Raw genomic sequence first — 12,160 nt, forward strand, 5'->3', positions numbered from 1 at the left:
GAGTCCTCCAGGCTGACTGAAGGTCCCTCGCACAGCCAGGCAGGCAAGGAGGGGAAGACAAAAGGGTCTGGACCAGTGACTAATGACACTGGCTGATCAGTTACCACAGAGGTTGACAGCTAAGGACCCTCTCTCTGTGGGAGAGGAGAAACATGACGAGGTGAGCCCAGTATAGGCAGGGAGAGAGAAACTAGGATCCCTGAATGAGTTTTCTACACTGTACAGTGAACCACCAACCATGATCAGAGGCTCACATTTACAGTTGTAGTGAGTGTATAGCCTCTGCCGAATCCCCAACAACCGGATGATCCAGTTTTCAGGGGAAATTGAAAGAGAGCCTGTGATACAACTTCCGCTTTTGGACGTTAACAAGGTGGCACTCCATCTTAACTCTTCCTCCACATTTACTGGATTGGTTGAACAGTACAGAAGAGAACCTCACAATATTTGTTTTCTGCATGTTAAGACCAGTATGTAGGGGATCTAGTTTCAGGCGTTAGGTTAGTGAGTGTAAGTAAGTGATAGGCTCAGCCAGGGTTGAGGGTTGTTTAAGTAGTCATTAGAGTTGTACATTTCATGTCAGAATATACAGTTTGTTTAAAAGGGAAAATGTAGTTGTCTGTAGAGTCTTGTCTCTGGATTGGGTCTCCAGGTTATGGTATGGAGCCAGACGGTGATCAGAGAGACATGAGGTCAAGACTTGGGCAGAGGTTGGAAAACTGAACCTCACATTCTTTACCGGAGTCACACTGACTAGCCTGTCCCACCATCTGTACCCTGCCACACTTTCCCCACCATCCACATACTCTACCCCATGCTGAGGGACTCTTGGTTATTACAATTAACAACATTTTATTATTTTATAGTTGAATCCAAATATATAAAAATGTCATCTACCAAAATGCACGTTTCTGAATTTTATGTAAACAACCACAACAGCTCTCAGGTAATGTTGAGGAAAGGGAGATTATTTTTTTAAATGCATGAGCAAAAACAAGTGTTTTCTAATCAGAATACATTTCCCTCAAAGGCACAAAAGGTAATGTATTTATTTTGAGTGCATCATGTATGAAATCCATAAGAAATAGGCATGAGTGCATTGATAACATTGGGCTCCCGAGTGGCGCAGCTGTTTAAGGCACTGCATCTCACTGCAAGAGGCATCACTGCAGTCCCTGGTTCAGTCCCTGGTACAAATCCAGGCGGCATCACATCTGGCTGTGATTGGGAGTACCATAGGGTGGTGCACAATTGGGGTAGGCTGTCATTGTAAATAAGAATTTGTTCTTAACTGACTTGCCTGGTTAAATAAAAAAAGAACCTCCACCACCTGAAGACAGTGTCCACTGGCGGCAGTTGTTGTTTAAATCTAGACTGACACCCAATGATGCCACTAGGACTCCTAATGAGATGTTTCCATTTGCTCTGTTTAGCTTTTGTAGACTTTGATAAGGTCCACGCTTCCATTGGAGCTGGGGGTTAATGCCGTTGTGGCCTCTCTTTGTGTCGTTTGCCGGGACAGGCGTCTGGACTTCTCATATGTAGCCCAATTTCCAGCCCCATTCAGGGGGACAAAGGGAGAGCAGGCGCCTGGTTGTCCATGAGCACTCTCCATCATGTTGGGCTCTCCGTAAGAGACATATAGACAATGCATTGAGAAGGCAGGGGCCAGGGGCACACAGAGGCTGGGCCGGGCTGGGGTGGAGTAGGGTGGGGGCAGAGAGATGGAGCCTGCCCTGGGGAGCAGTGTGTCCTCCCCAGAGACTACATGCATCAGAGTCTCTGCAAGAGCCAGATTGCAGATCAATGAGAGGAAGGAGTGGGTGTGAACTGGCACCTGTTTAATAAATCACTATGGAATCTGGGGCCTGTGGAAGCTCTGTGGCAGGCAGTGTTAAAGGGCTGAGTTGTTCTGGACTGTTTATCACAGTGGAAGGCTATCTTCATCATCATCAGAGGTACATGTACTGTAGCAGCAGCAGAATATCATTATCCTTTATCATCATCATTATGATTAGAATTCTCTTCCAACAGGAGGAGAAGCAACAATAACTTAGTGATCATCAATAAATGATTAAAGTCACCACCATAACAATCCTCATAATTATCCCCTTGATTACAGTTCTGTTAGTCAATAACAAGATGTGCCCTCTGCGATGTAGTTTTCATCCATTTGTGTTAGCCTACTTATAGGCAACACATGACATTAATCATTTCAGCCAATTGACAGGCTAGGATTATGTTTATTGAATTACCTATAATTGCTTTGCCATACAATGTTAGGACCATATGAGTTGGTGTCTAAGGAAACTGACACCTGCAATTACTGTAAAGATTGACATGGCTGAAACGCAGACCTTTAGGTTGTGAATCATCTCACTGTCATCTAGCCATGCGTAGCGCAGAAGGGGGATCAGGCAGATCAGAGCCTGCACAGATGTTGCTACTGTCTCTTTAAGAATACCTCCTTATATTGGCGAAGGTTTCGTAGCGGAGATATGTTTCTCAGTTCAGCATGTGAGTCAGTTGACATTCGTAAACTGGTCATCTCTTATTCCAGGAACAGGGCACACATACAGAGATTCGAGCGGGAGCGCAACTTCTCAGACGAAGCTGTCTTGTTTGTATTTTATAGAAGATTAATATATTTACGTATCGATTTCTTGTTTTATGATAGAACGACTTGCTGAGGACGTTTCGCTGCAAGATGATTTCATTATGATTTTGCGTGCATGTGTTGGGGCGAAGTGATGTTCCAATGCATTTATTTAGGCGAAATTGTCATGGGGCCCGGAGAGCTGTTGTCAAAGTTCGGCGGGGCGATTTTTAACGCTTGAAAAAAATCTAACTGAGCTCGTAGTAAGCACTAATTATTTACCTCTTTGATACTGAATGTGACAGAGGGTTGAAAATCAGTTTGGACATAGACCAACCTGTCACCACGCAAAAATGGCAAACTACAAGAATATGGAGACACATAGCACCCATGTCCTGCTATTGACGGTATCAATCATCTGTACCGCATCAGGTAAGTGAGAAACCACAATATGAACTCTTCATCTTCTCAACTTGTATGCGTAGCCGATGCATCAAGTACAGGTAACTGCCAAAATAAAATAAACACAGTAAATTAGGGATACAAGGTATGTGCTTCCACACAGGTGTGGTTCCTGAGTTAATTAAGCAACTAACATCCCAACATGCTTAGGGTTATGTGTTAAAAGTAAACCAGTTGCCCGTTATTTTGGCTACCATGGCTAGATCAAAAGATCTGTGACTGGTTCGCAAAGGAGCATAGGGGGTTTAAAGTGTGTGTGTCACCAGATCTCAACCCAATTGAACACTTATGGAAGATTCGGGAGCGGTGCATGAAACAGCGTTTTCTAACACCAACATAACACCAAATAATGGAATGAGGTGTTTTTGCTGTTGACCGGATCACTGGTTGCTGTGGAAAAGGAGGAGGTCAAAAGGGGGGTGAGTGTAATCGATGTGAAATAGCTAGCTTGGTAGCGGGGTGCGCGCTAACAGTGTTTCAATCGGTGATGTCACTCGCTCTGAGCCCTTGAAGGAGCTGTTGTCCATGTGTCCATGTGTGCAGAGCGTCCCTGGTTCGAGCCCAGGTAGGGGCGAGGAGAGGGACGGAAGCTATACTGTTACACTTGACAACAGCTCTGCTCCATAAAACGCAATAAGTATGAATGCTCTGACTTCTGTGGAGGCTATATCACAGTAAATGCTGTACGTTCACTGCAGATTTCGGATTGACCAGGCAGAACCTTTTAGCCAACTGCACTGTATGGCCTACATTAGTTTGTGTGCCAAGAATCGATTATCATAAGACCCTCGATATTTATTGGAAAGGAGCGTGAAACTCATAATTTGCACCACCCTGTGAAATTCATAACTTTATTTAATCTGTAGTTTAATAAACTGCATGTTTTCCCGACAAGCTGTAGTGGGAGTACCACACATGTCATAGCGTGACTTACAAGTTTACATCGATGTGATGGTTATTATATCGACACTTGCGCATAAAACCGTTTCCACTGACATTTCTCGCATAATTCATTTTACCGACTCAAAGAGCTCGCCTTCTCTGGAAAATTTGCATCAGGCCTGTCATAATTTTTTTATCCGATATGTACTTTACTCACACAAATATTGCTTGTAAGTAACCAGGTTTCCATCCAATCTGCTCCGCTTTGTTAAACTTTCCTCACCCATGCCTGTATTTCGCAAGTCTACTCTTCGAATCACATTTCTACGGTCACAATATTTTGTCCCCTACACTTTCATTTTTCAACCAATGTTTACGTCTGGGTGGGGTTTAAAAGAACTACATTGGTTACTATTGGTCAATTCATTTAGAGTGAGTTCAACGACCACACCCACAGAACGCATCATCAACGCTTTCCATCCTCCGCCTAGCAACATCACCTGCCGTACTGCGGGCCAGTAGTGCTCGGTAAGCGAATGGCATTGTGCCACGGTGCAATACTGCCGGCTTGCAGTGCATATGCTGCACTCAAAATAACTGGGAACTCAGAAGCAGAAAAAAAGAGCTCTGGCTGGGAAAAATCTTTTGAACAGTAATCCAGATCGGAAACTCTGGCAACTTTCTAGACCTCCGACCTGAAGATCCCTGACGTCAAGATTTGTCCTCGTTTTTTGTTGCTGTTCCCAGTTGCACCAATACTCTGCCCATTGAACAGTACACTGTATCCTCGATGGTCACTACCTATGTTCCAAGTTATTTCTCATGTAGGCTGCCAACCTACTCAAATTGGTCATAGCTACTGCCGGCGACATGTGACCATACAGCTGCCCAGTGGGAAGCAACTCTACAAAACCGGTGCACTGGTCATTCACACTGGCTTGTCGTGCTTACCGTGAGCAGTAACGTTAGCTAATAATTGGCATGTCACGGTGAAATACACTGTGACCAATATTACACGTTAATTATCCCTTTCTTTTACAAGTTTTAGCCACAGATGAAAGGGGAAACTAGCGCCAGGCTGTAGCTGCCAGCATGGGTGGGTACTAGCTGACAAGGTAAAAATCTGTCGTTTTGCCACTGAACTGTTCCCCGGTAGGCTGTCATTGTAAATAGGAATTTGTTCTTAACCTTTATTTAACTAGGCAAGTTCGTTAATAACAACTGTAGGTTTGTTCGAATTTTGAGTTCACGGACTGTGGATGTGGTTGTTGAACTGTCACTCCAAATGTATTGACCAACAGTAACCAATTTAGTTCGTCTCTTCAAAATCCCACCAACACATGAACAGGGTTCAAAAATAAAAGCATAGGGGAAAAAAGCTTGTAACCATAGAAATGTGATTCGAAGCGAAGACCTAAGAAATGCAAGCGTGGATGAGGAAAAGTTGCGAAAAAAGCAGCGCAGATTGCGCTCCCTTTTAAAAAAAATAATTCATATCGTTTGTTTTGGCATGCAATACAAGTTTAAGTTTTTGCTTAAAATATGTTTCCACTTTTTTTGCGTTACGCTATATACATTTTTTCGTTTTAAAATCCAGAAGTTTTACGACCCATGAAAAATAACTCACAATTATTATTTTTTAAATCAAATGTGATGTCATAGGCGTGCGTGTGTGCGCATGCTTTCATGCGTTTGTGTGTGCCTGTGTGTAATTTACATTTTATCCCCCAGACACCCCTCCCATCAAACTCTTTTTGAGTCGCTGTCAGAGCACACTGGTACCATATGGTGTGAAGTGTATTGAGTGATATGCTTCACATATCCTGAGGTTTCTTTATTATGCATGTTTCCACCAGATGTCTTAAGTGTTCTGTTGACAGGGACAACAGACTCATGGAACATCAATGCAGCTGCCTCAGTCACTGTGAGCATCAACGTCATAGGCTACTTTAGGACCTCAAGATTTCTTATGATCCTTTGAGAGACTGGCAATCCTATGATGAAATGTTTACAGGGGATAAGTACTACACTATTTGAAATTAATGTCCTTGAGACAGGATGATTGATGTCAAAAACATGAACTACTCTGGTACAATTGAGACCACAGTCATGTTAAACAAAAATAATTAAAAAAAATAAATACTTTACAGACACATGATAGATAGATGCTGGTGTATTACAGGGGTGCATTGAGGACAGTGTTGCATCATCATGTTAGCAGCAGGGGTCTTAGTTGACTTTGGTCTCCACTTTCAGTCAGGCTGTTAATGCATGGTCTCCAATCTCTCTTTGGAGTCTATCAATGCCAATACTTTCCCAAGTTGTTTTTGAACTTGACAGTGTGTTGAATGTGTCCTCCTAGGCCTCTGTTTGAGTCTGTAAAAAAATAGGGATCCTCCACAAATTGCATTTGATCGAAGGCAGAAAGAGGGAGAATTGTGTGCCTCAGGGGTTGAGCGAGACAGAGTTGCCAGAGCTAGCTGCCTCTGCTTAACATATTGGTTGCAGTCTCGGCACTTAACATGCCTCACCAGTGTTTCACACTGTCTGGTCAATCTGATACAGGTTGGAATTAAATCGCTTACTCTCTGTAATGACAAATCACTGCTATTTCAATTAATTGAAGTTTAATTAATTCAGAGCACTTGGTGTGCTTGGTGTTTTACTAATCCAATGCTAAACACCCCTCTAAAGGCAACAGTTAGTGAAATGGCTTACAGTGATATGTGTCCAGTTCCTCCTCCCCCTGGTTACTTCGCTAGTGAAACATCATGGCAGCAGGTTCGCCCAAACCCTTTCAGAGCTGCACTTAATGAAAATGTTCTCTGGTCTGGATGATAAAACCACAACAACAGTGTCTGCCCACAGCCAACTACTGTACAGTACACAGCCTGACTTGAGTCATATCACTGAATAATGTCCTGCTTCTGGGACATGCTGATGACATCACTGAGATGAGACATGGGCTGTAAGGGCAGCTGCCAGGCAAAGGCGCTGTCTCGGATATATATTATATGAGACGGTAGCACACATAACATGCACACAAAGAGTCAATGGAAGTCTACAGGTTTAGGACTGAGAGCATTATTATGAGTCCGCCATCCAAAGACCATTTGACAGCATGCCAAGGGTAGCCAAACTTTTCTCCTTATGACTCTCAAATTCTTCTCAAGGGCTTTTGGATCCACTCCATTATGTAAATGGTATAAGAAGTGAAAGCTTCATGAATAAATCTCAGTGCATAGCAACCAGCCCCAAAGGTAAGCAGCCCCTACAAATTTGTGTGACGGTGTCCCAATGTATCCTTGTGTGCCAGCTATAGTAGTTCCTTAGAGTGGACCTGTTGGGTATGGGTAGTAGCACTGTCTCCCCTGATTTTTGTATACTGTGAAAAATATAGGAAACGGGATTGGGGGTGTAGCATCTCTGTTTTAAGAGTTGTGTTCCCAGCGCAGACCTAGAGGGTTACTCTTACCCTGAACAACAACAGGATTTCAAGTGAAGCAGGATGTAGTTCTCCCTCTGGTTTTGTTGTTTTCACACCATATTAGCATGATGGGGGTACACTTATGCCCTTGGGTAAGAAAGAGACTGACGCGTGCTTAATATTTGTAAATATTAATTAATGAAAACTCAATTAGTAATGTCATAGCTAGCAGCCATAGGCCAAATATAGCCTGGATCAACAGGGCTGTAAAGATGGGGCTTGATCTTTCCCTAAGCTCTTCTCCTGCTAACTCTTCTGGCTTAATAAGGTAGACATGTATGAGAAGCCATGAACCAACATGTGGGTGGGTGTCTGAAGTTGCAATTAGAGCCACTTCAATAGACAAGCTATCAGAGTGCTTGGCTACTTTCGCAATCACTCCGACAGGGCTATGTTGCTTGCGCTCCTGTGGCTGTTTCATGTTCTCCATGAATAGCTTTTACTATCTTAGTAAATCTACAGTGTATGACTATGGATGTTATTTAGACCCATCATCCTTGCATAATGAGTTACTCATTATCTATAATATGATTAGCTCTCTGGATTCCGTTGCACAGTATGTGAGTAGTAGATGTAAATGTTAGTGGTTTATTACTTAACCTAACAAGAGGAGAGAATGTCAGATTCATTCTGGAAAACTGTACAACATCTATCTAATGACGTATGACCATAACAAGAGCTAGCTGTTTGCTTTAAGTTTCCTCTTCCTTCCTACCAGAGATACAGGAACCTTTAGTAGCTATACAGTGCACCAGACGGATACTCTGTACACAACCTTCGCTACAGCGTGGACATATCTTTGAGAGGCTGGTAGAGTGTGATCACCTTGTTTGAGGCCAACAGCCTCTCATTAAATGGGCTCCTCCCTCTGGAAGACACTTCAAGGTTGCCCACAATTGTCTTATGGACAACCTGGGCTCCTGCTTTGGAATTTTGCTTTTTTTATACATTTGTATTTCACTATGGAAGTCAGTTAAGAACAAATTCTTATTTTACAATGACGGCCTACCCCGGCCAAACCCTCCCCTAGCACGGACAATGCTGGGCCAATTGTGCGCCGCTCTATGGGACTCCCGATCACGGCCAGTTGTGATACAGACCGGGATCAAACCAGGGTCTGTAGTGACGCCTCCAGCACTGAGATGCAGTGCCTTAAACCGCTGCGCCACTCTGGAGCCTAATAGCGCTGAAAGCTTCTTCTATCAGGGGCTATGTGGAGTGAAGGACTAGTCTGATTGTGAAATGGATGTATCTACATTATTTCTCCAGTGTGTCATATTACAATGACATAAACCTTACATAACCACTTATTGGATCAACACAGATGGGAGCATTTTGTGACAGCACATATTTAAGAATTTGCTCAGTTCTGTGTTTTATGTAATTTATTCATTTATGTGGGTTTAGATATATGCCCTTCCCTTAACTGTTCATCCTTTAGTGTGTTTATTTATTTTGTTAGTTAATTTGGAAACAGGATTAACCAAGAATCATATTTTGGGGCAAATCAAGTCACACCAAAGCATTTCAAGAATTCCATATGCACATTGAACTCTGTTTACCCACCATGCTATTTATTTCATGTGGTTGAACGCTATCTAGGCTAAATGAGCAGTGGCGACTGTTTTGGCATTAATGTGTCACACATCAGTTTGCAAAAAATCTTTGAGTTAATAAAGCCCCATATAAACATGGTCTCTTTTTTTGTGTGTTGCTTTCTTAAGGCAGCTCCAAAATGCAGGTGTTTCAGCCTAGCTCAGTGCTTTCTGTGGTGGTGCAGCCAGTGGAAAATACGGAGTGTAGAGATTGTTAATGTTCTCTAGTTGCGCCTTGATTGGCTTAGTGTTCTGTCACTCATGGTGACACTACGTCACCGCCAAATCTAAGGGTAGAGCTAAAAAATTCAAACCCCTTGTGTGCTGCCATAGTTACATAAGTGTCCATCCAAGAAATCTCAAGGTCATTGGCCACAGATAAAATGACATCAAATCACATTGTAGCTTTGATTGGACTGATCATGTCAACATACTTTCAAAATCTTAGCTAGCAGTCATCATGAATCAAGTCGACAATCTACTGGCAAATTATTTTTAATCCTTGTCAAATGAAGAGAAATTATAGATGACATCGGTGCTCATCGGCCATTGGACAAACATTACACAACAAGCTGGAAATCACTAATTCGACAATGAGTGGTTTGGAAGGAATCCGTGGCTAACTGCAAGCATTGCAAAGCAATCACTAGCCTGCTATTCAGTGGAGTAGGTGTGTGTGTGGTCCCAATTCTGGGTTTAAGGGTCTCTTTTCCAAGCTCATCCAACTCGGAATTGTAAATCGGGAACTCGGGCCTCTTTCTAGAACTGTCACGCCCTAACCATAGAGATCCTTATTATTCTCTATGTTTGGTTAGGTCAGGGTGTGACTCGGGTGGGGAAGTCTGTTTTCTGTTTCTTTGTTTTTGGGCCAATGTGGTTCCCAATCAGAGGCAGCTGTCTATCGTTGTCTCAGATTGGGAATCATACTTAGGCAGCCTGTTTTCCACCTGTGTTTGTTGGAGGTTGTTTTCTGTTTAGCATTCTGAGCCTGACAGAACTGTTCGCTTTCATTTTGTTTCTTTTGGTTATTCTTGTTTGAGTGTTTCTTGAAATAAATGATCATGAACACTTACCATGCTGCGCTTTGGTCCACTTCTTCTAACAATGACGAGCGTTACAAGAACTATGACCTGAAGATCACTGACGTTGTCATAATTCAACCTTTTTCTGAGTTCCAAGTTGTCTTGCAAGCTCCGTAATGCCAGACTGATGACAAAGTCCAAAAATGGTCTTGTATGCTGCTGCATAAATGATGTAATATGCCAGGGAGATATGTTTTCTGTAGCTAAGAAAGTAATACTAAGTGTATGTTGTGTAGTAAGCTGTTAGTAGCCCATGTGCCTCACCCTAATAATTTGGTTTATTTTTCCCCTCATAATTTTGCCTACTGTTCTGACTTGGTGGTGCACATGTAGCCTATAACCTGTTTTTAGAAAAATGTAATGATTGCATATTGTAAGAGCTTTCATTTTCTGCTCATGCCACCTTTATTTATCCTACGGTTCTGAATTTGTGTACAGGGAGAACACTGTAAGAACGGCCCATGATCTGATTTCTGTCGCTGTACATTTCAAAAGTGCTGAACAAATTGTTATATTGACTACATCTGACCAAGCTCGCTCATTAATGTCTTAATTGAAATTACAGATTGCCTCTTATCTGCTTGTTGTCCTCTTGTGCCATAGTTTGCACATCTCAATTGTCTGTAAAAACCACATTTTGTTTAAGCAAGTCAACCATATCAGTTATGTTATTTTTTTATTTTTTTTAAAGGCAGTAAATGAGGCTGAATTAACTTTCGCTGCCGAACAAGGCTCCACTGATAGCCAGGTGTAGCAGTGGTAAGGTGTTGGGACTCTGCTGTTTATGTAGGCCCTAACAGTTTGTGGGCACTGTTTGTCGCCGTTTATAGTGCAATTAATGTATTGTTTAGTGTTGTGTAGTGGCTGGCATGCCCCCCCCCCCCAATTTGTTTTTTTATATATATTTTTTCCCCCACCAAGAGTTACATTCTTAAATTGCCACTGGCCATGAGCATTAGCTGAATATTTGTACCGCTTTATAGAAGCCTCCGACATGGCCAATTACAGGTTTTTCACTTTGTCACAAACATGATTGGCTGCTAGTGTTTTTGTGGGTGGCAGTTGAGTGCATCTTTCAGACACAATGTTCTTGTCACAAATCAAAAATAGACTGGTTTTATGCATCAAAGCAGCCTTACAATGTGACGCAGATGAACTACCCTCCAGTGCATGCATTATAACATTGGCTGAAATAGTACTCACAACTTTCATGTTTCAAAATGATTTCTTTATCCAGATGAAGGGTACTGCTATGGGATCCCCTATGGCTCCTAACTATGCTCATTTGTATGTGGGTTACATGAAGAAACAGTCTTGCAAATCCTCTTTGTTTTTATTTTTTTTGTTTGCCCAACATTATTATTCTGAAACAGTACATTGATATTTTTGTTCTATGGAGGGGGGATGCAGAACAGCTCTAGGCGTTCCATACTTTTCTTAACTCTTGTTATCAGCACCTGAGATTGCATAGTGAATCTGACACACGTCAAATCAGTTACCTTGATCTTTTGATTATTTGTGAGGATAATGTTCTACCCCTGCACAACTTCTCCTTACCCCTCTACTGGATGGAAACTGCAAGTGTTCAATGCAATGGCACTTACAAATGTAGATCCTTCAAACACCCCTAAACAGGGGAAACGGATCCCATTCAAAGGTGTTATCACACCCCCACTAAGGCAGTTATTTATCTTATAACTTGTCCTTGGTAAAAATGTTGGCAAAATGAAGCGCAAACTAAAAGTACAAAGCTCTGAGCATCGTAGGACCATTAGGTGCAAAAACTCACCGTACCCAGTCACTGACCACTTTTTGGAAGCGAACTACCCTATTTTTGTCCCATCGCTATATTGGCATTGAACACATCAACCTACCTAGGAGAGGTGAAGCCTCCTGGATCTTTTCATTTAAAAGCCCTCGCTACCTTCAGTCTGAACTTTGATATGAAACAATTCCTGGGGTTATTGTGTTTTTGCTTTCAATTATAAATAATATTGTGTTTGTAGCCTAATTGTATCCATGATTGTATGTAATGAAATCATGCCACAGCCGGCCA

At 42.3% G+C, this 12,160-nt stretch overlaps 1 protein-coding gene across 4 annotated transcripts in view; it reads left to right on the forward strand.

Moving 5' to 3' along the window:
• The first annotated feature begins 2,309 nt into the window (after positions 1 to 2,309).
• Positions 2,310 to 12,160, forward strand: part of LOC115163469 (roundabout homolog 2) — an 82,619-nt gene continuing 72,768 nt past the window's right edge. For all 4 annotated transcript variants that reach the window (XM_029715360.1, XM_029715362.1, XM_029715361.1 and 1 more), the window contains exon 1: positions 2,310 to 3,028. In XM_029715360.1, coding sequence (XP_029571220.1) covers positions 2,950 to 3,028 — 79 coding nt within the window. In that variant the 5' untranslated portion in view covers positions 2,310 to 2,949. The remainder of the gene's footprint in view (positions 3,029 to 12,160) is intronic.

Source organism: Salmo trutta, chromosome 26 (assembly GCF_901001165.1).
Source record: "Salmo trutta chromosome 26, fSalTru1.1, whole genome shotgun sequence".
In the NCBI taxonomy this organism is placed as follows: Eukaryota; Metazoa; Chordata; class Actinopteri; order Salmoniformes; family Salmonidae; genus Salmo; species Salmo trutta.